General features: G+C 50.0%; 10 protein-coding genes across 10 annotated transcripts; 4 read left to right on the plus strand and 6 right to left on the minus strand.

Annotated features, from left to right (window-relative positions):
* Positions 1–11: 11 nt before the first annotated feature.
* On the minus strand, positions 12–656 carry N7506_008562 (4a-hydroxytetrahydrobiopterin dehydratase; the record flags this gene model as incomplete). The annotated part of the gene is made up of 3 exons (XM_056957855.1): positions 12–158; positions 235–297; positions 423–656. 3 exons carry the CDS (start codon positions 654–656, stop codon positions 12–14), a joined length of 444 nt encoding a protein of 147 aa, XP_056807245.1.
* A 1203-nt stretch (positions 657–1859) lies between these two features.
* N7506_008563 (uncharacterized protein) lies at positions 1860–3617 on the minus strand (the record flags this gene model as incomplete). The annotated part of the gene is made up of 1 exon (XM_056957856.1): positions 1860–3617. One exon carries the CDS (start codon positions 3615–3617, stop codon positions 1860–1862), a length of 1758 nt encoding a protein of 585 aa, XP_056807246.1.
* A 1906-nt stretch (positions 3618–5523) lies between these two features.
* Positions 5524–6614, plus strand: N7506_008564 (uncharacterized protein; the record flags this gene model as incomplete). Its single annotated transcript, XM_056957857.1, has 3 exons — positions 5524–5913; positions 5981–6386; positions 6484–6614. 3 exons carry the CDS (start codon positions 5524–5526, stop codon positions 6612–6614), a joined length of 927 nt encoding a protein of 308 aa, XP_056807247.1.
* A 569-nt stretch (positions 6615–7183) lies between these two features.
* Positions 7184–8563, minus strand: N7506_008565 (uncharacterized protein; the record flags this gene model as incomplete). The annotated part of the gene is made up of 1 exon (XM_056957858.1): positions 7184–8563. One exon carries the CDS (start codon positions 8561–8563, stop codon positions 7184–7186), a length of 1380 nt encoding a protein of 459 aa, XP_056807248.1.
* Positions 8564–9128: 565 nt separating this feature from the next.
* N7506_008566 (uncharacterized protein) lies at positions 9129–11397 on the minus strand (the record flags this gene model as incomplete). Its single annotated transcript, XM_056957859.1, has 3 exons — positions 9129–10928; positions 10986–11174; positions 11224–11397. The coding sequence occupies 3 exons, from the start codon at positions 11395–11397 to the stop codon at positions 9129–9131; spliced, it is 2163 nt and encodes a 720-aa protein (XP_056807249.1).
* Positions 11398–11609: 212 nt separating this feature from the next.
* N7506_008567 (NADPH-adrenodoxin reductase) lies at positions 11610–13335 on the plus strand (the record flags this gene model as incomplete). Its single annotated transcript, XM_056957860.1, has 3 exons — positions 11610–11906; positions 11981–12412; positions 12466–13335. The coding sequence occupies 3 exons, from the start codon at positions 11610–11612 to the stop codon at positions 13333–13335; spliced, it is 1599 nt and encodes a 532-aa protein (XP_056807250.1).
* Positions 13336–13927: 592 nt separating this feature from the next.
* On the minus strand, positions 13928–14386 carry aspf13 (allergenic cerato-platanin Asp F13; the record flags this gene model as incomplete). The annotated part of the gene is made up of 1 exon (XM_056957861.1): positions 13928–14386. One exon carries the CDS (start codon positions 14384–14386, stop codon positions 13928–13930), a length of 459 nt encoding a protein of 152 aa, XP_056807251.1.
* A 1892-nt stretch (positions 14387–16278) lies between these two features.
* gprD lies at positions 16279–17627 on the plus strand (the record flags this gene model as incomplete). Its single annotated transcript, XM_056957862.1, has 2 exons — positions 16279–16848; positions 16899–17627. The coding sequence occupies 2 exons, from the start codon at positions 16279–16281 to the stop codon at positions 17625–17627; spliced, it is 1299 nt and encodes a 432-aa protein (XP_056807252.1).
* Positions 17628–20164: 2537 nt separating this feature from the next.
* Positions 20165–21974, plus strand: N7506_008570 (NAD(P)/FAD-dependent oxidoreductase; the record flags this gene model as incomplete). The annotated part of the gene is made up of 8 exons (XM_056957863.1): positions 20165–20198; positions 20259–20303; positions 20354–20454; positions 20510–21068; positions 21116–21363; positions 21413–21628; positions 21691–21783; positions 21837–21974. The coding sequence occupies 8 exons, from the start codon at positions 20165–20167 to the stop codon at positions 21972–21974; spliced, it is 1434 nt and encodes a 477-aa protein (XP_056807253.1).
* A 129-nt stretch (positions 21975–22103) lies between these two features.
* On the minus strand, positions 22104–24373 carry N7506_008571 (uncharacterized protein; the record flags this gene model as incomplete). The annotated part of the gene is made up of 7 exons (XM_056957864.1): positions 22104–22359; positions 22412–22716; positions 22771–23250; positions 23304–23531; positions 23582–23656; positions 23713–24008; positions 24061–24373. The coding sequence occupies 7 exons, from the start codon at positions 24371–24373 to the stop codon at positions 22104–22106; spliced, it is 1953 nt and encodes a 650-aa protein (XP_056807254.1).
* Positions 24374–26339: the final 1966 nt, after the last annotated feature.

Consider the following 26339-nt stretch of genomic DNA (forward strand, 5'->3'; position numbering starts at 1 on the left):
CAAGTCGCAGCTTAAGGGCCGCACTTCATACCCTGACCAGGATCAACTGCACCCATCAGACCAGCGCCTCGATCACAATGCTGCGCCATCGTCACATCTTTCTGGGTGAATCCCCGCGGGCGATGGGTCGTCCAGTGCACGTCGACGGAGCCAATCCGCTATGGGGCGTCAGCCTTAATCTCTTTTTTTCCCCTTCTTTTTTTCTCTCGTCTTTTCCCACTAGGCAGCACTTACCACCGTCATAGTAGGATGATGTTTCTTCGATGCGCTCTCGGCAGCAATGGTGTTGACAAATGCCTGATATAGTCAGCCCAGTCTCATACATTATACATCATGTTTCATGCTTGTTGCGCTATGCGCCATGCCTCGCGGAGGACTTATTGCACATCGCGCGCCGCGCATCGCACCCTGCAGACACTTACCACCGCCTTAAAATAGCTCTTAAAGTGAAACGTTTTAGTAATGCCCTTTCCATCTCCATCCCGTGCCCAGCCCTGCTGGAGCAGAGAGTCCGCGTCGCGGGTGAGCTGCTGGACATCCTCGCCCTCAGCGAAGTGGAAGCTGGAAGACATTCTCGGGCGGAACGCGGGAAACCGCAGAGCCGGTCGTGCGATTGATGGGCGCGCGCAGAGGCGGAGAGCTGCCAGGCTGTTCATTCTGAACTGGATGGTTGCCGAGTTGACCTGCGAAGCGTCCACTGATGGGAGCTGTCGGGTGCACGGACCAGGTCAACTTACGTAGCTGAGACTGCAATCTTCAGTACTTCATTTTACAAGATTATATTAATAGACTATGAATATTAAGGATATTACAGATTATGCTTCACTGCATTTCGATCTTCACTGTAATTTGAAAACCCTTGGGCAATGGGCTGACTTCGGAGTCGGAACCCGGGCTTGGCTCCTCTATAGACCCCGAAGCTATGTGACTGACGATATTATCGAGCCGTGGAAGCTATGTAAATCCGTTGTCTCTCCAGGGCTGCAAGGTGCCCAGCCCTTTCCGGTCAATTCTCTCATATAAAACAATTGAGTCGCCCAAATGTAGTACCTGGGCATCGAATTAACCTTAACGCTAAGAACCTAATGCCTGTGTTGCTTCAGAGTCAAAACCAAGCCACAATGCCACCCAATCCCGTTTCAGTGAGACTTTGCTGAAGGTCTTCCTTTATGGCAGCCACTCCGTAATTGAATAGCATGTACAAGATAGCTCATTGGTCCTCGGCAATTTTGACCGTACCTCGGTTTACCCGAAAGCGGAAGTCTAACACTTGCAACGCAAGTATGCTAGACAATTCTTCCCGCGTTCTTGTAGTTCGGTCTGATGGCGATCGCCCGAGGCCATGCGAGAAGGTGAGATCATCGTGGACCTCTGGGCCCCTGATCGGCTATCTCCACTGTAGATCATTACTTGTCGTGAGGTTGGAATATCTTCATGTCTACTAGAATTGGATTGCTACACAGAGTAAAAATTTGAGAACAGCCAATGATAAGGGTATAATTCGTATCTGGTATCACTGAGTCTGAGTCGTACTTATAGCGTACATAACATCGCCGGATCATAAAGTCTTTCACTTGGAGCAAACAAACAAGACTATTAGTTTTAAAACGCGCACCCAGAACCAGGGCAAGAAAAGCAACTCGAGCTTCCGCCTTGTGTATAAGTACGCAAAGCTCGCAGGAGTGGAATATTCACCGAGCGCGGGGACAAGAATGAAAGCTGGCCGCGCACAGCATTAACTCATGCTGTCGAAAAGATGCACAGAAAAGAGATGGAAATAATCTCAGGTTGACCTGGGCAATTGAGGTTGATTTCACAAATTGCACCGAAGCCGGTTATCCAAAGCAGGTATTAGACGCTTAAGCGTTGATAGTGCTGTTGCGGCGTGAACCGACACGCGAGTTGGCTTGCGAATTGACGCGCGAATTGACTCGTGAGTTGCCTCGGCTACCCATGTTCGGGCGGATGCGAAGATCTTGCTGGGAGCGAGCCCAGGAGTTTGCCCGAGACGACTCGGGAATCTTTGATCCACGGCGGCTGTCAATGTTGGTGTGCAGTTGCACACGAGCATCCTCGAGCTGCTGGGCGAAGGGAGAGCGCTTGCGCAGTGCAGGACCCTTCCAGTAGATGATGTAGACAGCAACGACGAGTGGGACTGAGATACAGAACAGAATGGTCGAAGCATATTCAAGGTGCCTCTCGCCGCCGATGTTTTCGAAGAACGGTGTGGCGGGAATGGTAAGAACACCAGCAAGGAAGTCACGCGACCATCCGTTACCACCGGTAGCCGATGCGGAGTAGGGTCCGTAGGCACAGATCATGTAATCGATGGTGGCCATGTAGATAGCGTAGTTGGCAATACCGATGATGGCAGCGAAGATCATGGAACCAATCCAGTGGGTAGTGGGCAAACTGGTCCAGGCGAAACCGATGAGACCGATGGGCAAGCAGGGCGCAGTGTACAGCAACCACCAAAGACGAGACTCATACTGAGCACGCTCGCTCTCCGGGTGATCCTTTCGCTCCTTGATGTTGCGTTTGATGACCGGGAAGAATGAGAACCATGCAATGAAGTAACCGATGACAATGGGAATGAAGGCAAGACCCTTCTCCCAAGTGTTGAAGCCCCACTGGTCGTATACAAGAGCAAGAGATTGAATGAACATGAAAATCAGAGCATCACTGAAACCACTGAGAAGAGAAAGCACCAACACGATGGGCTCGGTGAGGAACATCTTGAAAGGACGAATCCAGGTGGCCATAATCTCCGAAGGCGGGAAGCGTTCGCGGAAGGACATGCCCTCAGTGGGGCCGTAGATCTGAGGGTTCTCGCCAGATTTACGCATCTTCTTCGCAATATTGTCCATCATCACAGTGGTTCTGGTCTCGGGTACCATGAAGAAGTGGAGGATCTGCACGAAACCACCGAAGATCAACTGGATCCAAATAGCCCATCGCCACGGCAAGAAGGCCTCGACGAAACCACCAACGACAGGACCCAAAACAGATCCACCTACGGAGGAGAAGACGACGGCGGCCACGGCGTATTGCTGGGAATCGGGCTCCCACATATCGGCGATCATACCCAGTGTGACCGAGCCACCAGCAGAGGAAAGACCTCCGAGGGCACGACCCACCATGATAGAGGCGAAGTTGGGAGCCAAAGCGACGGGGAGTTGGAAAACGTTGACAAGGAACAGCGAAGCCTGGAGGATGGGCTTGCGACCCAGCTCCTCACTCCATGGGGCCCAGAGCTCACATCCGAAAGCGTAGAGGACGAGGAAGATCATGGCACCGCATCGCGCGGCTTGCATGGAGACGCCAAATTCTTCGGAGATACCTCCGAGGGCATTGGAGTAAAGTGATGTGTTGAAGTTCATCGAAACTTGGACCAGGAAAATCACGGTGATGATAGTCCATTTCTTGGTTTCACTGAAAGAGTAACCCAGCTGGTCATAGCACATATCCTCCGTGAGCTCAGTCTGTTCAGCTGGTGAAGGGGAGGCCTCCTCGCACTGATCTTCTTCGAGCTTCTCGGTGGCGGCATTGACGACAGCTTGGGCGTGGGCAGCTTCGGCTGCCTGCACAGTGTCCCTTCCATGTTTATCGATCGCCATGGTGAAGGTAAACTGTGGAGACCAGTATATAAACAAAGCCTCAAGAGGTGGAGAGGAAAGTAAAGAATCAATAAGAAGAAGAAAAAAAACAGAAGGAGAAAAGAGGGTTAAATATGAAAACGGTGGAAGGCAAGTGCCAAATGCAGTCCAAACTTTGCCGGATCCACTGTTTTATTTTATTTTTTCTCCAGACTTTCTGTTTTGTACCTCGAAGTATCAGGTATTCTGTGATTCTATTAGTCTACGACTCTCTGGTACTTGGTACTTTACTGTATCGAAGGTGTATCCGGCGGGATGCCGACTGATCGTTACCCCGTGGGTGAGGCATACCCACTTTTCCCACTTTTTATCCCCGGTCCATTCCCCAGACTCTCATACGATATACGACTTTCCACGAGAAGATTGCTAGTGGTTTCTCTCTCAAGCGCTATTCAGCGATGTCGACGTGCTGTCTGCTTTGCCCGTCGACTTGTCTCTGGGTAGAACCCGAGTCCGGAATGGGCAACCCCCGAGTCCGCAACGGGGTACGACCCACACCTGGAGAAAAAGCGATGACTACGGTTTTTCCCGTACAATCTTGGCCGAAGATACCGCTCTGGGCCGATGCCCAGTGTCCGCTTCGGGATGCCTACTCTGTAACGTCAAGTCGACGTTGAATCGACGGTCTACTCTGAGCGAAGTGCCATATGGTGCCCCGCGATGCAAGGAGTCGGGATTTATTGGCGACCGTGCGGCCGCATGGTTTCCCCGGATATTGTGAGAAAATTCCAATCGGGGTCACAATCAGAGTCAATTCAAACAATTTCGCAGAGGCCGATAGGCGATGTCTGGATTATGGAACAAGAAATTGCCAAGATCGCTCAATACTTGCTTGCCCTGGAAAACTGACGTCAGGCCGCTTACGCCCAACAGAGCGTTCGTGGATCATACGGGATCCAAGACCTGGCCTTACGGCTAAATGCGCCAAATACATCGTCCATGGCACGCTTTATTACGGTCGTGGCGTTTCGCGATCGTCATGGCAGGGGCCCCCCGACTCTTGTTCTGACTGCCGCTCGGACTCCGCTTACCTTCCAGGGTAGGTGGATATTCTCTGACATTGCTTATTTATTACATCTTTTTTTCTCTCATCCTGTGATCTGCAGAAAAACGTCTCTTTCTTTGCATGTCAGGCCAGCAGGTTGGGTAATCCCTTGCTGTGGCAATGGCACAATCCTTTGCGCCCTAATGCGACTTGCGCCCCTGGACCATTCGGCGGGAAAAAGGCCCAAACAAAGTTTTTGATCCAAGTCACATCGCCGAGGGTGGAACCCCTTCTACACTGTCCGGAAACATCCAGAAATGAAGCCCGGACCCGGGGGAATGCCACCTTACATTCCTGCACATGGCGCTGAATTGATCGACAAGATCGTATCTCAAGGGCCACGCGATCCTGTGGTGATCTTTATAATAAACATCCATGAGCGGGAGCGGTCATTAGTTAAACATGATACACAAACGTAAACATTTCGACCGCCACATCCCCTGGGTTAACAAGGGTGACTTCATGTGGCTCGCTGTACCCCGGTACCATTGGTCTCGACCGTGTTCCGGAAGCACCGAGTTGGAAGGTCATGTCTGTATTCAGTACATGCCAGTCATATCGGGGTGTAAATCTTATATTTACGAAAATGGTGTTACGGAAGTTCTCTCGAAGCCCTAGAGCATTCGGAAGCGCGGCTTTGCCTAGTCACATGGTGCTTGAGAATATATTGAAGAAAATCAACGCCTGAGTCAGCCAGCTTGACTCAGCCGGCACGTGACGACCCCGCGAAATGGATCCAGAGGCTCCCGAGCTGCAGGATGTCTGACGTACACGGACAGAGCTCTGATCATCATCTTCTAGCTTCACCAATTTTATATGAAGATGTCTCCAGATCTGAACTCCCTTCCTCCATCTCGCTCGTCCTCCATCTCCTCTTCAGTCCAGGCTCGAAATATGCCGGCTGCGCCCGCAAGCGGTGCGCCGGGGAACCCCAATGCTTCCCCCAGACCCTCTCGTGGCTCGAGCATCGGCCGCCTGTCAGTATCTGAGCGACGGCGATCTGTTGCTGGTATCAATTTAAATCTGAATGACATGCAGGCCAATAGCGAGGCCCCAGCAGACCATCGTAGCTCCATGGGACATGCATTCCGCACAGCCAGTCCGCCCAGTCACGGAAGTCCCGTGTTTGCTACAGCAGACCCCCATCACCAACGGGCGCCATCTTTGGGGGAGTTGCATCAAGAGCTGGAGCAAGAGCAGGAAGCGCAGGTGGTGAGTTCAGAATGGACCCTCACTCCGGGAAGGAGCACAGCAGGCTAATCCTTGTGATGAACAAAAGAACCGTCTATTGCAGATGATACGCAGCCAACAGGCCCAGCTTCATCAATATCAGCAGAACCAACCGCAACAGAACCCGCAGTCATCCGCCGCTATCGACGACACTACCCCTTCCTCGGAGCGGTCAGCATTCTTCCCTCCTGGCCCGGCACCACCTCCGGCTAGCAACAGGCTATCGATATCTTCCTCATTTTCAAACCGTCGCCTCTCACGACCATCGAGCCAGACGACGTCGCCGAATTTGCGACCACTCGACTCGCGGGGACCAGAAGGCGTGGAGCCTTTCCCCGGGTTGCGGGATAACCTGTCTCGGCGGGGAAGTCGGGATGAAAGTGCATTTTACCAGGCCGAAGCTAGCTCGCTGGGCCGAGAAAACCTACTTCTTCGGCAACGAATTCGGGAACTAGGTAAGTGACCCTGACGCACTGCTGGGTTGATTTGGTAGAAACTCCACCCGACGGTGGATTCGCTACGTAGGACCAACGTACTGACCTTCCTTTGCAGAGAGACAAATTGGAGAATTGACGACTTCTCAAGCTTCGGCAACAACTGCATCGGGTTTCTCGTCCGGGCAAGCGGGTCCCGAGGTTTCGGACCCGCCTGCCGTGGGGTCGACGCGAGACGGTAAAGACTGAAAACCATCTTCACTTGAGCCGGTTGGAAGGCTCTACCAGCCTTGATTGGCAGCGACTCAGATTTCTGCCTATCGGCTCGATGCTCTATTGATTCAATACCGTGACAGATGACCACCTTAGAAAATCCCTCAATACCCGCAGCAGCTGCAATCTTAGGACCTTGGCATCCAAACCCTCGTGACTGATAGTTGAGTTGTTCAACTGTCTGCAAATAGTCAAATTCCTTGGAGTGCCGGTGCGGGAATCCCCGTGTCATTTTGGAACTTTGTGTGCGGTCACATCATAATGCCCCCTAATAGTTATCTTGGGCGAATTTGAACATTGACCGTCAAACGCATGGAATATTTGATCTCCTAGTGCCAATCACCCGTTCACTCCTGTGGCTATGTAAATAACCAGGCACAACACGAGGATTCAATGAATTATTTACAATTGCCCACTCTCGCTTGTAACCATATATCCATGTAGAGGGCCAGTATTGAGCAGCTAGACGATCCAAACTGCGGATGCTCGTTGGCTGTCGATATAACAGATAGGGATTCTCCTGACGCCAGCTAGTACCCACACAATCATGTCCCCTTCCAGGTAGTCCAATCCAAGTACTGAACCAGTCGCTTGAAGCTTTCAGCCGTTTCAGTCAAATCTTTCTCATCCAGCAGCCCTGAAACCAAAGTCGAGCAGACAGTCCTGGAGATTGAAGAGATGACACGACCCCCAACGCTGCCCAAAGGTGCAGAATCTGGAATGAACTCATTTTGACACAGGTCAATGATCATTTCTTTCGCCTCGAAGTCTCTATAATCGATGAAAGGTTCCAGTATCACCTCAATCCTCTCATGAATCGAGTCAACGGAGGTGAAATTTCCAGACGCAAGAACCTGCAACTCCTCCGAATACCGAAAGACGATCATATCAGCAACAGACTGCCAATTGAAGGAGCCTAGGGAGGGCTCCAAGGTATTGATCATCGAGTTGATATCCCGTCGAATGGGCTCTAACTTCTCAGTCGGGATATGGTCCAAGACAGGGTGACCGGAATCACCAGGGAACAGATCCAATCCATACCCAAAAGCCGAAACAAAATGATCAAAATCCAAAAGAACCTTGTGGCCCAGTAACTGATCGTACTTAGCAGCAATAGAGCAGCAATCGCCCCTGAATGGCCCACGAGGTGAACGAGGACCACCCGGCCCACGACCCTTTTCATCCTTCCTCCCCTTCTTTTTGATACCGTTCCGAGGACCAGGGCCAGGACTAGAGCCAGAGTCATCCTGTGGTTTTGTCTGCGTTATCTTCACAACGTCCAAATCACGCTCGAACGCACACAGAATAATCTCGAAATCACCCTCCGTACGCACAATCCCATCAATTCGATCCCCCCATACCTCCTTCACCATCCGACACGTTTGGAACGCTCGTTCCTTTTCCGCAGGTGGTCCACCAACAGGAGGACGCGGACCAGGGGTCGGATTGTGGATGGTATCATTGAACAGAATCCGATCCTGGGATTCAGCCGCGCCGCCCGGTCCCACGGACATGCCATCTACATACAGAAGACGAAGATCTTTTGCTGCGGCATAGGTATGCAAGTACCCAGCCTGAGTCGAGAGATGAGATGTGGTATGCATAGCTTCATTGAGAGGCTGTTGCTCTTCTGATCTCTTGGATCTGCGGCCGCTGCGGTGAGCGAAACCAAGGGAGTGCTGTGGCTTGAAGGCTAGCCATTCCACGCCGGTGATGGGGTCCGGTCTACCTGTTCCATGGTAGAAGCGTGTTCCCTTCGGAACGGCTGCAAGGTGGAAAGACATTCCGTGTGGATTGAGGGCTGTTTCATAGTGTCTGAGGGATGATTGGATGGCGTTGAAGATGTGGTTTGCATTTTCGGGTTGGTCTTCGGTGGCATTCGCGAGGCCGAGGCATAGTGCCCAGAGGTAGTGTGCTGGTCGCATTCTGGTGCTGGATCATTGCAAAGTCTTTGCGAGGGGAATTGGGACTGTAAGTATTGTTGAACGCGTGGCCAAGCTTCGGGGATATCGATGCAGCATACTTGTTCTGGTTAGACTCTACTGATTGATAAGGTCAAGTGGAGCTGCGGCCTTGATTGCCCGATTTGGGAAATTCAACGGACTGCCATCTTTGAGACCTCGGGACTTACAACCTCCTAGGGCTCTATACTGATTTTTAAGAGGATAGGCACCTACTCCGTACCTGGGCCACAATTGTTAGGGCACTTTTTCTACATCCTTGGGTGCGACATTCCCTAGGCCTAGTGTTGGCCTCCTTGGCTCCAAGGTTGATGTCAGGAGAATCTGTCAGGCTGAGTGTTCAATTGGCAGTCAAAACTACATACAAATCAAAATAAAAAATACAACAAGTCCAGTCCATACATATTTCCATGAAAGCTGGGTGGAAATGGGGAAGATGTGTTCCCAATCAATCAAAAAAGTCGCTACATGCCAATCATGAAATCAAAACCGTCAAACTCCAGGTATGAGAACAACCCAAATATCCTCCCTAAAGTCCTGCAAAGCGAGCCCATCCCGCTGCGCGGGTTGGCGAGGCACCTGGAGTCGGGTTCTGAATAGGCTCCTCAACAGGTGCACCACGCCCTTCCTCGGCAACTTTTCCGCTCACATCACGGCGACGGCCAACGCCTAGACCGGCGATGTAGCTTCCGTAGGAAGACAACGAGGCACCAACGCCAGCTGCAATACCAGGCCTTGCGGTGTCTGCACCAGTGTTACTCACAACACGGCCTTTGCGATCACTCTCGATGGCACGAGGGGATGTGGGGATCTTGGGGGAAAGATATCCGGCTTCATCGCCACTGTCATCTTTCTTCAAAGCAGCGTATGCAGACATCTTTTTGCTTTGCTTCTTTGTCAACTTGGTCGGCTTGCGTGCCATTTGGACACTGGGTTCCCGATCCAGTCCTAGTCCAGGCTTGCCATCCACGTCCAGTTCACCGTAGTATCGAGTCTTGGGTGAGGAGGGGTCAGGGCTCTCATGCGGAACAGATACGGGTTGAGTATTTTCGTTGTAGGAAAGGTTTGGGTGGTCGTTAAGGGCAACACGTCGTACAGGGTCGGTGTTCTCGGAAGTTTGAGTCAAGATGGGCTGGGGAGTGGGAGGGTTCAACATGAGAGGATTGAATGGGATAGAGTCATTACGATCGTCAACAAAGTCATCGTTGTGCTCCTCCGGGTCCGGGAAGATATCCATGCGCTGGTCACCGACATCCTGCTCGTACTCCCTGTCGTCAAGACCGTAATACTCGTGCATTGCGATCGATGCATATTCTCCGCGAACATCTTCTGGGATAGCACTCCCGATGCTGGGTGCAGGCTTGGTGCCATACGCAAACCAATCACGAATGCCGCTGCCAGTTGAAGTCGTCGTCTTCTCTGTTTGGCGGCTATACACAGAGGATGACTGGCGGAGGGTGTTCTCATTCATATTCCGCGTCTCGGGTGACATTGATCTTTCTGAGTACGCAATCCAATTATCAGACAAGGGGCTGACGGTGTCAGATCGGTCAGCGGTGCGAGATGAACCATGTCGCATTTGAGCAGTGGCATTGATAATCTCTGGAGCGTGTGATGCAACGTTTCGATATTCCGGAGTGGGGGATGGCGATGTTGATGTCAGATCGAACGGCTGGTTTGCGGGGTGATTGAAGAGCATTTCCGGACTTGAGGGCTCCGTAGGAGATTCGAGGTGGGAAAGGCGGTGGTGAAGAACCGGTGGGTAAGATTGGCGCTGCTCGTCCATCATCGCCATTGACTCGCGGTTGGAGTCACCACCGAGTGACTGCTCGCGTGTATGCATGAAAGGCACACTGCGGGGAGACCCAATGAGCGGGTCCTCGAAATAGGAGTTCAGGGTCGACTGGCTAAGGTGTTTCTCGTCTTTGTCAACCCCCTGGCGGCCCTTGCGAGGGCGTGCGGTCAAGTTATCTTCGAGAGGGTTCATGTCTGGCGGCAATCGGGAGATTTTGCGGAAAGTTACAGCCAAGAAGATGGATATGCCGAGAGAGATGAGATGTAAGGCGCCATTTGCGAGAGCCAAGATAAACGTAGTCTCGGCAATTGTAGGTGTGATGTCTTTGTTGTTGAGAAGAGTTCCCCAATTGTATTCATCCGATGTCCATTCTCCGTATGACATGTATGCAGTGAACACATAAAAGGGGATCAGTCCAAAGTCAAGAGTTGATGCGAACACACCATAGCTGGCTTGAGAGCCGGCGGGCCGGTTGACGACGGAACGAGAATTGTGTATAATGCCATAGATCGTGTGGAGAATTGCGACAATTGGCTAAAATCTAGGTCAGTGATGGTCACGTATTGACTACTGTCGCATTTATTGACTCACGCCGGCACGTATGATCCAAATGACGGTCGCCGCAGCTCCCTTGATAACAATAGAGCAGAATAAAGCACCAAGGGCGCCCAAAAGGGTGAGGACGCGAAGAACCAATTGAATTGTCCGTGCATATTTGACCCGATCCTTGGTTCTTGGGTTCATCGGCGTAAATGAGCTGGCCGTATTAAAAGAACCCCACTACACCCACTGTTAGCAAAATCCACAATATGCGCATCATCTATCATACTGTATCGGGGTGGCGATTGAAATTCACCAAGGGCCCCTTCGGCTGGGGTTTTTCAGCTGGTCGAGTCCAGCTTGCCTCTGTCGCGGCCCTCGGGTTAAACCCGCGATCGGTCGGGCCTTTGAAGCTATAATTGGCCGGTCGATCATAAAGGAATGGAGGTGACGAGGTCCCCATTGTAGCGACTGAGAGCTCGTGGCATCCACGCGAAGAAAATGAGAGGAATGTTAGATGGTGCTGGAATGCGACTGTCAGCTCTCAGCAGTCTAGGGTGTGCCCAGATGAGCGCCTGCGCAAACAAGATTGTTGCTGTAGCAACAACTGATAACGGGTCACGTGTGCTATCTGATCATCTCCGAGTGTCTCCGCACTCTTTCCGACTATGCACAATGCGCTCGCATCAACTCTTTGTACGTGCTCAGTGCACGGTGCGGCTTTCTCGCAGACCAGCTCTGCAGCCAAGGATATGTTTGGCTCAATTGTCCCCTAAGCGCTTCAACAGCAGTGCTGCGCAAAGCGAGCAACCGCCCCGTGTGGCCGTAATTGGCTCCGGTCCGGCCGGCTTCTATTCTGCTTACCGCTTGTTGGGCAAGCGGGATGACATACTGATTGATATGTATGAGAAGCTGCCAGTTCCATTTGGTTTATCGAGGTACGGTGTCGCCCCGGACCATCCCGAGGTCAAGGTGAGTCACCAACACTTAAAATAAAGGCCCCAATGCTAGCCATTGAAGCGTCAAGCTGATCGGTCCTGGAATAGAATTGCGAAGACAAATTTGTGGAGGTAGCGTCATCCTCAAACTTCAATTTTATCGGCAACATTGAGGTTGGACACGATTTACCACTCGCCGCACTTAAGCCTCATTACGATGCCATATTATTCTCCTACGGAGCCACAAAGGATAAGGAGCTTGGCATTCCGGGAGAAGATACTTTGGACAATGTGCACGCAGCACGGGCTTTCGTTGGGTGGTACAATGGCCATCCTGAACACAGGGACCTTGATCCGGACCTGAGCGGGGAGACTGCAGTGATCGTCGGACAAGGGAACGTCGCACTTGACGTCGCTCGAATTCTTCTTTCTGATGTCAGCTCCCTCGCTAAAACCGATATTGCGGAGTATGCTGTGGAAAAACTGTCGCAAAGTCGAATCAAACGGGTGCACGTTGTTGGGCGTCGTGGACCCCTACAGGTAAGTTGCTAAAGACTTGGTCTTATTCGCGTGTGCTAAGATGCTCCACTCAGGCTGCATTCACCATCAAGGAAGCACGTGAGATGCTTCAGCTTCCAGGTGTCTCATTTGATCCGATTCCCAAGGATATCTTCCCTCCAGACAGTGTTATTTCGGGATTGCCTCGGGCGCAAAAGCGCATCATGCAGCTCCTAGCCAAGGGATCGAACAATGATCCCAAGACATCACCTAAATCATGGTCGTTGGATTTCTTGCTTGCGCCGGAATCTCTGCATGGGTCACCTGAACACCCAAACCATATCTCCCATGTAAAGTTCTCCCGCAATGAGCTTGATCCCTCCGATCCCCATACTCCCAGCTCCAAGGTCTTGCCCAAGAATCTGCCTACTGGTGAGCGGGACCAGATCGACATCCCCGCCAGTGTTTTCTTCCGTAGCGTGGGCTACAAATCCCTCCCTGTTCCAGGGCTTGAGGATCTCGGTGTTGACTTCGATACGCAACGTGGGATTCTTCCAAACGATGGCTTCGGTCGTATTACAAGCCTCACAAACAAGGGTAAGCCTGAAGATCTTCCCGATGGATCCCTTATCTCCCAGCTGCCCGGACTGTATTGTGCCGGTTGGGTTAAGCGAGGGCCAACGGGAGTCATTGCTTCGACAATGACGGATGCATTCACCACTGCAGACAGCATGGTGCATGACTTAGCACAGAGTGGTGATTCAAAGTCTCTTCTACATCCACCCGGTCAAAGCAGTGGACTGGGGTGGGACGGCGTGAAGGCCGAGGCCCAGCGCCTTGGTTTGCACCCTACCTCCTGGGAGGACTGGCTGCAGATTGATAAGGAAGAAAAGAAGCGTGGTGAAGTCATGGGCAAACCTCGATCTAAACTCGAATTTCCGGATCGGTATATCTCTACCAAATAATTGACGGGGACACAGGAGTCAAACCCCCGTTCTTAGCGGATCAACGCGATTGATCTCCTTAATGCTGCATTCCCCCGGAGCCTCCGTTGAATACGGCAACCTCAAACCCATGTCATTCATAAGGCGGGTACACACAATCCTCCCGAGGTCGCACAGCCAGTTGATTCCTCTATGGTAATATGTACAGGGTTATCATTAACCTCCTTGACTACACCCATAAATCACAATTGGAAATATTTGCAAATATCCATCACCGCCATTGCCAAGCATGAAGCTATTCGGGCCACCCCTTTGCATCAGTTCAAACTAAGGCAGGTATCCAGTGCTCTTGGAATTCGTAAATTGGCTTACCCACTAAGCAAACAATTCGAACCCCATTGAGGGGCCTAAATTCAGCTGCACCGGTTCCTTGGTCCTCTCATATACTCTGTAGAAATAGCTAATTTGACAGCTCTGCCCAGGTGGTGTATGATTTGAATTTGCATGTATTTTGTTTCATGTAGATTAAGTACTGGCCCAAATTTTCAACATATTACCATGTCATTCATGTACAATCTGATTCCCCCGTGAGATCGTATCTCCACCTGGGCCCTTACAGGCCGCACACACTGTCCGCCACCTTAATGTAAGTGGCATCGATTCGGCCGAGCTGGTCAGCCTGGTTGCGGGTTAACAGGTTCATGGCCTGCTTCCCAATGTTGAAGCCACCGGGGGCAGAATCAACGGCAAGCACGGTGATAGTCTCCTCGAATTTGTCGTTCGCGTAGTGAATCTCGTAGCATGCACCGCAGTTCACACTGTTCCAGGCCTCAACGGTGGGGGCACCGCCGATGCGTGGGAAAGAGGGCAGCGAGGCGAAATCGGTGAAGCCTGCTGTGACCAAGCCGTTGGGTCCGTCGGAGCAGGTGACGGTGTTCAAAGAAGAGGTGCCCACGTCGAATTTGGGGTCGAATGAGACAGAGACAGTCTGGGCTACGGCCGGTGCAGGAGCAGCGGTAGCCAAGTTGAGGGTAGCCAGGAAGGCGGAGGTGAAAGCAATGACAGACTTCATTATGGAGATGGACGGAGATGGATGGAACGGATGGGCAATTTCTGTATTTGTTCCAAGGTTTTAGCTTTTGGTTGACTTGTTGTTGTGGAATGTTTGCTTGGATTGATACTGTCTACTTCCCTGGGGACAACCCTTTATATATCTCCCCCAAAGGCCTCCAGCCAAGATATCTATTTTCTCACATCCCTCACTGCATATAGGTCTTAGATACTCAGGTGACACTATCCAAATCGGAAGACTTCATTCTGATCCGCCATCAGCCGATACTCCCGCAATAAACAAGCTGCCCAACTGGTGCAATAGGACGAGGCAGTTAATGTGGGGTTGACCAGGAATGCACCCTGCAGAGGGTGAGACATGGCATATCTTGGCTTCTATTTCGATACGATCTGCAACCGAAGTTACCAGATGCGCAGTCGATCCACAGCTCACGCGAGATGGGATGTTACGGTATAGCATATGGTAGCCGTGAAGTGTACCTAACCGTACCCAAGTGGGCGACTGCATTCGAGATTGCACTGGGGCAAGGTCTCAGCCACATTTCATTCCCATCGGAGCCTCAGTCGCAATTCAGCCTGATGAAAAACAAAACAAAAAGACATAGATAGCATTAAAAAAAAACCAAAGTGAAGGTGGATAGGATAGTATGTCACTGTAGTGGGTGTGCAAGAAAAAAAGAAAACAAAAAGAAACGTCCCCGGGAAGGCTCGAACTTCCAACCTCCTGATTAACAGTCAGACGCGCTAACCAATTGCGCCACGGAGACGATTTGTTGAAAATAAGCTGTAAGTTACTGTTTCTTAAGGACGTACTCCGTAGCAATGGCCAAGTCCCATTCACCTCCGTCATTTCCTACTCTCATCGACTTCAACCTCTCCTGATCGTCAGAACATCACTGAATCATGTAATGAACTTTGTCTCCCTGCCCCCACGAAAGTGGGTCATCCACACGGAGATCGCTCAAAAATGAGTTCACATAGACTTCCAATGTTCCTGTTCCAATTCGCTGGCGGACACATTGCATTACGAGGAGCGGATCTGGAGCGGTTTCCCACAATTCGCCTGTGCTGTCATTGATGCATCGGACATTTCCACGTTTAGGGAGTATATCAAACTCAAATCCCAATTGATTGTTAGATCTACACCATCCAGGGGCTCGCACGAGCTCTTGTGCATGATTTCTCTGGTGCACCGAGACTGAAAGTCCCATGTTCGTCTCATCCATGAATCATGTGTTGGATTGTGCAATCTTTGCACAGACACAATCTGATTATCCCCAAACACCCGATCGCTTATTGTGGATCTACACATTGGCCCCAATACGAACAAGAATCCACTCCAATTACGGCGCCACCGACTAACCATGAACTATTAGTAGCTGTACTCAGGGATTTCTGAGAGGTGCGGCTGAAGCCGGCTCAAATCTACGACGTCGATCAGGACCGCTTTACGAAAGTTGAAGCGTTCTGCTAATGCACGACGCACAGAAGTGGGACGTGCTAAGATTCGGTAACCGGTTATTCTCCCCATCCGGAAGTCTGGGTCTCACGCGGAACGCCCATTCGTGCAACACATGAGCTGCACCCTTCTGACAACGTGTATGTATGGAACTTATTCGTACCTGCCTACAATACAAGTATGATCATTCTCTCCACACAGCCTAGCCCTGGCGACTAGTGTGGTAGTGTATATCGTGAACCATGGAACCCCACTGCTAAGAAGTGAGAAGCCTTTTTGCACGGGTTGGGTGGAGAACATCAGGGAAGTATGTCCGCTATGTACTCCGCTGGCTCCAGCGCCCTGGTCATGACTCCTCAATTGACATTCTTATACTGTCGGGGCCCCTCGTTTGTATCGCTTTACGATTGTCCGACCATCACGGCCTCTTCGTCATGCTTTTTCATGTCCTACGCTCCCTTGCATTTGAGGATAATGCCTCTCTCGCCCGCCGAAAATGGGAGTTTCGTGACGAGGTTCCTCTCGTGGGCTCCGACCGGTCGCTCTTTATTACCATGGGTGTGATTGCTCTGCTCTCCCTGGTGTCCTCTCTCTTTTTGCTTTCCTTTTTAACCTATCGATTCGTTTACTGGCAACGATACTACAAGAACCCTCTGGCCAAGAACCAATATGTCGTTCTGATTTACAATTTACTTCTCGTCGATTTGCAGCAAGCCATTGCCTTCCTAATATGTCTGTATTGGGTCTCACGGGGCAGTGTTCACTACGGCGAAACGGCCTGCTATCTACAAGGATGGTGGATTATGACAGCCGATCCAGGCAGTGGACTGTTCGTTTTGGCTATTGCTCTACACACAGGCGCAATCGTCATGCGTGGTCGTCAACTATCATTCCGTACTTTTGCATGGTGTGTCGTTGGACTGTGGGCATTCATTTTGATCCTGGGATTTATCCCAGTCGGTCTATATGGCAAGAAAGTTTTCGTGGTCTCTGAGGCCAATTGGGTACGTTGTGTCATCTGTGTTTATCTTGGACTAGGCTGACTCTATTGCAGTGCTGGTTGAGTCCGCAATATGAAAACGAGCGTCTTTGGGGCCATTACATTTGGATTTTCATTTCTGAATTCGGCACGGTTGCGCTTTACGCCGTCATGTTCTTCTATCTCCGCCGACGTATGAACCAAGCGAAGATCCTCCGCCGTGGCCAGCAAGAAAGTTTACAACGTTTGAATCGTGTCGTCATTTACATGGTTGTCTACCCGCTTCTATATCTGATCCTGTCGTTGCCCCTCGCCGCGGGCCGTATGGCCACCGCAAGAGGCGACGCACCTAGCAAAACATACTTTGGTGTTGCTGGTTCCCTGATGGCCCTATCTGGGTTCTTCGATGTCATGGTTTACACTTTGACACGTCGTCATTTGCTACTCGACACCGAACACAGCACCACCGACCACAACTACGACAACAACACCGACTCACAATGGCAAACCAATATTACAACTCAAGGTGGCTCTAAGTCACGCAAGTCCCGTAACAAAGGATCCCGCCTCGGCTCTCGATTCCAGAAGAGCGGAAACCACGTTGACGTCAAGGCAGCGAGTCCATTCGACGACTCGACTGATGATATTGTCAACAAGAATGACATGGAAATGTCGAATTTTGGTGGTGTGTATCAAGAGACTACGATTGAAATTTCGCACGAACCAGTTTCTGCATATGAATCTGATGAGCACACCGAGCGCCAACACGAACACGAGCACGAACAAGCACGCCGACCCTCTTGAGCGGGATGCCTTTTTCATGACCTATTCTTCCTTTCTCTTCACTCATTTTCTTATATTACTATTTTGTACATATCGTTTGGCCCTGATATCTTTATATTCTCAGCGGCTGATACTTACTTCCAACCAATTTCCTAATCTGAACACGAATTACATCAACTCGGTTTGAATACGGAGTACATGGCCGAAACTAATGACCTGCTTCGTAATTATACAAATCAAGGGAGCAAAGAATACAGCTACTCCGTAAAAAGCAACCTCCAATTTACCCTTAAAACGCCACGGCTCTACACACTTGTAATGTACGAAGTACCTGAAAAGACTCGCTAGAAAGCACCAGAATCAGCCGCAGTGGAGAATCAGGAGCAGAAGTACGGAGTACTTTTAGTGAACCCCTGACCCGGAACCATGGTCGAACGTTCATTTCACGAACCAAGCATCGCCTAGCGCGATCACAACTACTGTCTGTGCAAGTTTATTTCTTTTTTTTCTCACGATCAGCATGCGATCTATTCTATGAATTGTGGTTCGTGAAGTTAAGCCCGAGCTCCCCGAAAGGAAAGGAGTGACAGTTCCAGACTAAAAAATTGCTTTCGGTGGATCCTTCGCCCCGGCTCATCTCGAATAGTGAGTGCTTAGCAGGAGGAGCGGAGTTATGTTGGATCAAGTCGTTAGTCTCGAAGCGATCTGTGCCCTGAGGACTGCGTCTTCAGTGGAGCTTTAATTTCGGCGGCCAACCATGGTCCACTTATACGAATCTTCCGTACTTTCGGTTAGATTGGTGTGAGCACATGCACATTGAAAACAATGGCTTGGCTCAAACAAATGCAAGACAATAAACAAATACACTACTCCGTACAAGCAAGGCGATCTGCAGCAGCTTGATTTGGTGGTAAATTGCGATTCCGAGATCTCTACCCCGTACCCGTTCGCAACACGACACGTATCGCTGGTCCGAGGATACCTTGGAACTGCTGCTCTGAGTTTCATGTGAACTCGACTGAAGATCCGTGGGGGTATTTTTGATCGTCCGCTAGCACAACTGGGCGTGGTACGGGGTGCATAGGATGATACCTTGTCTATGTGCGCGTACTTAGCGCATACTCGCACGAGTATCATACAAAATTGCAAAATTTTCAGGGTTGGCTATACGTCATACTGGTCAGTGTCCCAATGGTTTTATTCCACAGATAAATGCCCATAAAACACTCGAAGCTACGGAGTACATTACACATTACTCCGCAAATTATGTACTAGTACATAGCCTATAGATCCATGATCTGCTGAGTACGGGCAGAACTAAGCTTCACCCTTCGAACGATCGGATCGAGACCCTGGTTTGGCTTTCTCGCACAAGGCGCCTTTGGTTGATTCGTGCAGCCGATAAGATGATTGCGTCCAACTTACGCGATCTACTGTGAAATAGATTGCGGTCGAGTAACTTGAACAATGACGAACATCAGGGTGCAAAAAAGAAGATAGAATAGATTCCATGCACGTAGCCGCCGGTGGCTCTCGTGTAGAAAAGAGTTTTATTCTCTGATATGCTTCCCAGTCCCTTAATTCAGCATGCATTTTCCGCAATTGGGATATGTTTGCCCGCCGACCCTCGGTTTCCATCATCTCGCGGACCTCGGGTACACGATTGCGCAAAGCTTTGCCGAACAACGATAAGCCGGTTCGATGTCGTGGCCCATTGCTATTTGAAAGCTCAAGCTCATTTCCCTCGAAGGTTGTTTGATCACCAGAAAGCCCGGTGGCATTGTACTCCCAAACAACACGATGTTCTAACGCTTAATGTCGAATGCAGCCGCCCTCAATATTGACCAGCCCATACTTGCCCTTGTCATTCACAGTTGAGTTGCCCCGACTGGACTCAATATTAAATATGTCCAATCAACGAGGGAATGAGGTCAAGATGTAGCAATATCTCGTATCATCCATGCCCCACGGAACCGTTGACTAAGAACTCGACATTCGATCGAATGGACTCGTTGACAGGAGCCATTGCATAATGATTGCACTTCTTGCTCTGGAAAAAACCCCTTTACCGTGGCTGCTTGGGCGCTTGGGGTCGGAATGAACCTGACCATAGTCAGTCCTTGCAACCTTGAAGAGATGAGGCGCTTCGTCCGTGTCTGAACGACTTCTGATCAACGGTGACCGGGTGAGGACCGATTCATAATCAAGATCACCTGAAGTCGTTTGAAACACGAATGATATTTTACCAAGTCTGGGACGCAATGGTCCAAAAGTACGGAAACGGTAACGAATCAAGCATGAGGAGCGGGAAAGTAGAATCAAGTCTATGCATCAGATGAAACGTTTAGCGAAATACAGTTTCCCGCCCACCACTTTCCAGAGCACCCGATCGAAGAGATGAGTTTCCGCTTACCCAAGAAAGAATTTCAAGCGTCAAGAGATGGCTCATCAAGGGTGGGGATTGACGACAGTGGGGGAAGCTGCGGGGGTCCTCCCCCTCTACCTTTCTGACTCCCAAGATACCCTGAAGTTCTCACTTTCAATTCAATCTGCCCATAATGACACATGAAAAGTCGGTTGCTATCATTGGAGGTAAATATGTCGAAATCCCAATGATCCAATTCATTTCACAGCAACTGACAAAAATGTTAGCTGGAATCTTTGGTCTTTCTTTGGCCAATGCACTGCGAGACAGGAGTGAGTTGGCATCCGACGTGAAAGAAAAACTTATCTGATAATCTTTTCAGATTATGAGGTGTCTGTCTTCGACCGGAGCCAGTACGACGAAAATGGATATGACCCTACAGCCGATGATGTGCAGGCTGCATCCGCAGATCATAACAAGATAGTATGTGTGACGGACTGAAATAGCTCTGCGCAGTGCCTCAACTGACAGTGATAAGTTTCGCGCATCATACGGCAATGAAATTCACTACCAACGCCTCGCGTTGGAGAGCCGCAAAGCGTGGGTGTTGGAAGATGAGAACCGGGGATTCTCCAGCGGCAATATAGATGAAAAGCGGCTGTTTGTCAACAGTGGAATGCTTCGAGTCCAGCCAACCGATCACCTAGCCACTCTGGAAAAAGAGACATTGGCAAATATGCAGCGTGACGGGATCAGAGATACACAGTTTGTCGAGAGTGACACGGCAGACTGCGAACGCGCTGAGAGATTGGGGTGGAAACACAAATTGCTTCATTTCAAAATCCCAGACTCCCCCGAAAAGAGCTATGAAGCAGTGCTGGACACCCTGGCTGGATTTTTGCGGTGCAGTAACGCTTGCGATCACTACCGTGAAGTGGCTGTTACCAAGGGAGTCAAGTTTCATCTGGGCGCAGAAGCTGGAGCTGTTGAGTCGTTGGTCAAAGTTGCTAGTAGTGTCGAGGCAAACAAACAGAAAGTTTCAGGCCTGAAAACCAAGGATGGAGCAATCCATAACGCTGATATTGTTGTTGTGGCTGGTGGGTACCACGATTATCCCTCACCTTGCTGTGCTGATATTTTGCAGCTGGATCATTCTCAACGCAAATACTTCCCGACTTGAGCTATCATCTTGAGTCCTCCGCGGGGAGTCTTGCAACCTTCAAGATAGACAAAAGTGACACCGAACTGTGGGAGAAATACTCTCCAGAGCGTTTTCCTGTCATGACCTGGAAGAGCACCCCACGCGATACCTCAGGCAAAGATACTGGGAGCATCTATGTTTTACCGAGAACTCCAGAAGGTCTTGTGAAGATTGGATACCGTGGAATCAAGGTGGAAATCACAAAAATTCTTCACGTTCCCCACTGACTGGCTCTTGCAGTGGACCAACTTTCAGCCTGCTCCCCAAGGGGCACCTTTCGCCCAAAATGGCCAATGGTCAGTGCCTCTTCCATTGAAGGAATCCTCGATCCTTCCAGAGCCGGCGTTGCATGCTGTCAAGCAATTTGTCTCGATCTTCATGCCCGACTTTGAAAACACTCCTTTCCATTCTACCAAACTTTGCTGGTATACTGATTCCTTGGACAATTCATTCGTGGTCAGTACCATTTGACACTATCTTCGACTGAGAACAAAACAACTAATTCCTCGCCTTATCAGATTGACCATGTACCAATTTATGCCGAGGACTCTGTGTTTGTCTGCACCGGAGGCAGTGGTCATGGCGCAAAGTTTTTACCAATTTTGGGACAAGTGAGTTATTTATACCGTCTTTCGTTGACACACACTCACAAATCACCCTCTAGCATGCAGCAGATATTCTTGAGAAAGGCGACAAAAGTACGTCTTTCATGCGCCCTTTCTGGCGTTGGCGTCCCGATGCACCCCGAAGGAACGGCTTGGAAGAAGGCCCTGGTGGACCGCGAGACATTTCGCACGCCTAAGACCCTTTGTGATTGAGAGAAGTATAGAATTCTTTAAGATTCTTAAGGCATAAGTGAATATATAAAGAGAATTAAATCCGACATTGGTCCATGTAGGACAGGTAACATTTATGAATGCAGTATTCAAGCTCATTCAGGATACATCCTTGACCCGGTACTCACGGGCTTGAGAATACCCGCCTGTTCCATATCTTCAATGAGGTTGACCAGCATCAAATCACAGCCTCTGGCCGCGACAAAACTCATTGTCACAGGCATGTACTCCGTCTTGAGTGAAATAGTGGAGTTGTACGGAATCTCGCCAACAGGAATAACTAGATCCGGAGCACCGGCTAAGACGGCAATGCGACCATCGGAGAAACCCATAGGAGGTGCAGATGGGGCGCTAACAGCAGTGAGTAATTGAAACTGGGAAGAGGTCATATCCCTTGACTCACCTGAAATAAGCATTCCGGTATTGCGTCTCTCCCCTGCTGTAGGGGTAGATGTAAATGCCCTCAGAGCAAGTAGTATCATCAGCCTTGCCGAATCCCTTCGTCTCCCACCAGTCTTTGAACACGGTCTTGTTCTTCAGAGCCTCGTCATAAGCAGCGTCTCCGCCATTTTCCTGACCCCAAGCCCATCTTGCCAAAGGACCTGGGTTCACGAAAGGCCGGCGACCCTCGTGCTTTGCTGCATAGTCCTCATAGAATGGTAAACTCAACGAACGATATTGGTCAACGGATACAAGAGAAGCATAAGTCTACAAAAGGTCAGTGTGTGTATGAATGGGGAAACAATATCGCGCGGAACTCACAGTATTCAAAAACTTGGAGATGGCCGCTGTTCCAGATGGCTGAGTTTCCTCCCACTGAGAAGAAATGTTCACGAACTCCCTCTTAGCCCCAAGGAATTTCTCCACCTTTCCGACAAACTCCTCAATAAGTGCACCGGCCGTGGTGTTCACAGCAGGGAAAGACGAGTTCTGGTAGAACAACTTCTTCGGATATTCCGTGTAGTCAGTGAAGTTCTCATACCAAGCATGCATCACCTTCGACCAGGTCGCCGCGTTACGAGCAAAGACACCAGCGGTATCAAGCGCATGGCAAAGTGGAATCACATTATCGAGATTGACAGCTCCAGTTGAGGGTCTGTTGGCAAATAGGCCCTGCATTCCTCCCGGGCTGCGCATCGAGCCACCGGTGTCGCTACCGATGGCAATATCCAACCAGTCGTAGGAGGCCATACCCGCACCCGGTCCGGATGAGGATCCTCCTGGTGCTTGATAGCCATCACCCTAAGACCGGTCAGTCGATGCTCGGTAAAGTGGTGGTATTTAGTAACACTCACACGTGGGTTGAAGGGGCAGTGGAAATCCACCCAGTCGGCAGTGGGGTTATCACCATTCGCAAATTGAACCGTTCCCATCTTACCAATCACTACAGCGCCGGCATCGATGAGTCTCTGGAGTGCGGGGCCGGTGGTATTGCGCGGAGGATATAAATCATAGTAGGCCCGGTTACCGCCGCTGGTCCGTAGTCCCTTCAGATCAAAGATGTCTTTGATTCCCACGCGCAGCTGCGAAAAGTTAGCTATGCTGCCTTCTTGAGCTTTTTGATTGAACATACCCCTGCGAGTGGCTTCTGTGATGAGGGTGTATAGTAAAGCCTCGACGGCACAGCAACACTTTTGGTCATGGCACCCTGCAGGGAATTAATACATCTGAGTAGAATAGTCTTTGGCCCTTCAATTTACTCACCGATACAGCTGCAGGTAAAGGCTTAAAGCCACCAGCACCATCGCTCAGGGCAGCTTCAGTGAATGCTAGTTGGTGATCAGCGTACAAGCGGAAGGCCTGGTACAATTCGCCCGTCTTCGGGGAATAGAAATAGGGTCCCTTGGGCAGATCATGTCGAATCTTAGCTGGTGTGATATGCGCTTCGGGACGATAGGCGGGGGACGCCATCAAAAGACTGCTTCCAAGGTCCTTGAAAGTTTGCTTGGCAGTAGGGTCGATTTGACCCCGGCCGTGACCATCGTAGAGAAGAAAGACAGCTATCACGGAGTTAACTCAAGCGCAACATATTGTGAGAGACAAACAACTCACTTTCAAGAAATCCGGCCTGGAACACATCATCAGTAGCGGAATAATTTGCAATGATTTCGCTCAAGCTACTTTTCGTGAGGAGGGTTTCGTCTGTCCGAATAACTGTGATAGGCACGATGTCGTCAAATTGAGTGGAGTTGAATTCCACGGACGTGATTAAAGAGGAGACCGCATTTCCACCACTATAGTAGCTAATGCCATTCACCGAGAGTAGCTTGCCATTGTCAATAGTGGAAGTAGATATAACAGCTGGGACCGAGAGGAAGAATATAGACAGCCTGCATAGCCGAGAACGCAATTTCTGGGCAGCCATGATGTGAATTGTCCCAAATAATTGGACGCCCAAATAATTGAACGTAAGTGTCTTCGTAGACATCTGCATGCTTTATAGAAGCGCTCGACTCCGAGTCGCCAAGGTCTTCCCAGGCACAATCTCTTGGCTGTGGAGCTGCCTATCGCCCCGGTATCTGCCCACGCCCTAAGCCCCAACTCCAAGATAAGGGACCCCCTCAACTCCGCTTTTGGGGTTGACTTTCTCCAAATGGCCTTGGCAGTGGTCTCTCCGGAAGTTATCGGATGCGCGATTGATATGAACGGGACGTTAGCAAATTGACACATTGGGGAACCTGGAGGTGAAAGATTAGCGGTCTTGGCGGGTGTCAGTTGATAATGACTACAACCTACCTCAAATGGCAGCGATATGCACTAGGTATCCTTTTTCGAATCACCAATTTGGATGCAATTTATTTTTTTCTGGACTGTTGTTATCATGATTAAATTGCTCATGAGACGAACCCACGGAATTCGATGATATTGTAGCTTCTATTTTGCGGGGTAAGAAGATGAGCGAACTTGAGGTGATTTTTCTCCATGCGCCTTCATGCATAGAACACGTCTGATGTGAGTTCCAAGGCTGTAAGTTTGGAAGTAAGTCTATTATATTACATCAATCTACTATATTATAAGGGATTGCTCCCTATGAAGGGTCGCTGCTTGTGATATTAATCTGAGGCTCAACGGACCGAAACAGCCATGGGATCCTGGGGCAGCATTGGGAATGTTAAAATTGATTCCACTGACTGTCATTCTCTGACAGTTGAATGATTCTTATAGAATAGGCTCAGAGACCCCCTACTAATTTTCTAAATATTGACTATGCGTTGTTGTCGGAGCCTGGGTGGCTGCCTGGTTTATCGGGCTGCCCAGGGCCACAGATGGGTGGATGGTCGTCGGTCAAGAGCTTCTCTTCTCTCCCCCTCTCCCTAACTACTCTCCGCCTCCCCGCCTCTCCGACGATACATACATTCTCGAACCTTCCTGCTTCTCCGTCAGGGTACGACCTCTCTGCTCGGTTTGGAATAGGGAATTTTATCCCTTTTCATCCAATCCGAAGGAATTGCAGAACGATAAGCTTCCAGCAAGCTGCATTGGGTATGCCATTTGAGGGTGGAAGGTAATGGTGAATATGAACGTCATCTCCCGAGACACAGAAGACTCAAGAGGACGTAGTCTTGATTCCCGGTGATTACTGACCGGCAATTGTGAGGTCTGATTTGGAGAACTGTTCAGCAGCGGCCCCTCCCAATCAACTACAACCGAGTTGCAGCATCCAGCCAGGTGGTATTGTTCATCCGGATACGCACCACTAATCACATCAGGGTTAGCCCTGTATCTATGATACTAGGCTGCGACCCACATGAATCTGCAGCAAACTGAACCCCACTAGCCAGTCCTCTTCAACCAGCTGAAATAATTTCCACGTGTTCTGCATACCTGATCTACATCTCTTCGATTGGCCAAGAACACCATCTTCTTTCTCACCGATGGGACCGCCCTAAATCCAGCCATCACTGGTGACAACAAGAACCCCCTTGGATCCAGTACTCGTCGTCGAAAAGCTCCGACAAGAAAATCCCGAAATCACCTTCGTCAGGTTTCAATGGGTTGATTATGCGGGTGTATTGGGTGTCAAAGTCCTGGTCATCGAAGCTTGTCTCGAGATGGTAGCGAACGGAAAATATCTTCATGCTCCGCCGATGGTACTTCATTGCGCAGCGGATAGCACTTTGCTTTCTGGCACAAATTACCCAGAAGAGAGCAGAACTGTACGATAATGAAGTCTATTTTGAGACGAGGAGAAGAAGAAGAAGAAGAAGAAGAAGAAGAAGAAGAAGAAGAAGAAGAAGAAGAAGAAGAAGAAGAAGAAGAAGAAGAAGAAGAAGAAGAAGAAGAAGAAGAAGAAGAAGAAGAAGAAGAAGAAGAAGAAGAAGAAGAAGAAG

Source organism: Penicillium brevicompactum, assembly GCF_028827555.1.
Source record: "Penicillium brevicompactum strain IBT 35665 chromosome Unknown utg000006l_segment0_segment0, whole genome shotgun sequence".
Classification (NCBI taxonomy): Eukaryota; Fungi; Ascomycota; class Eurotiomycetes; order Eurotiales; family Aspergillaceae; genus Penicillium; species Penicillium brevicompactum.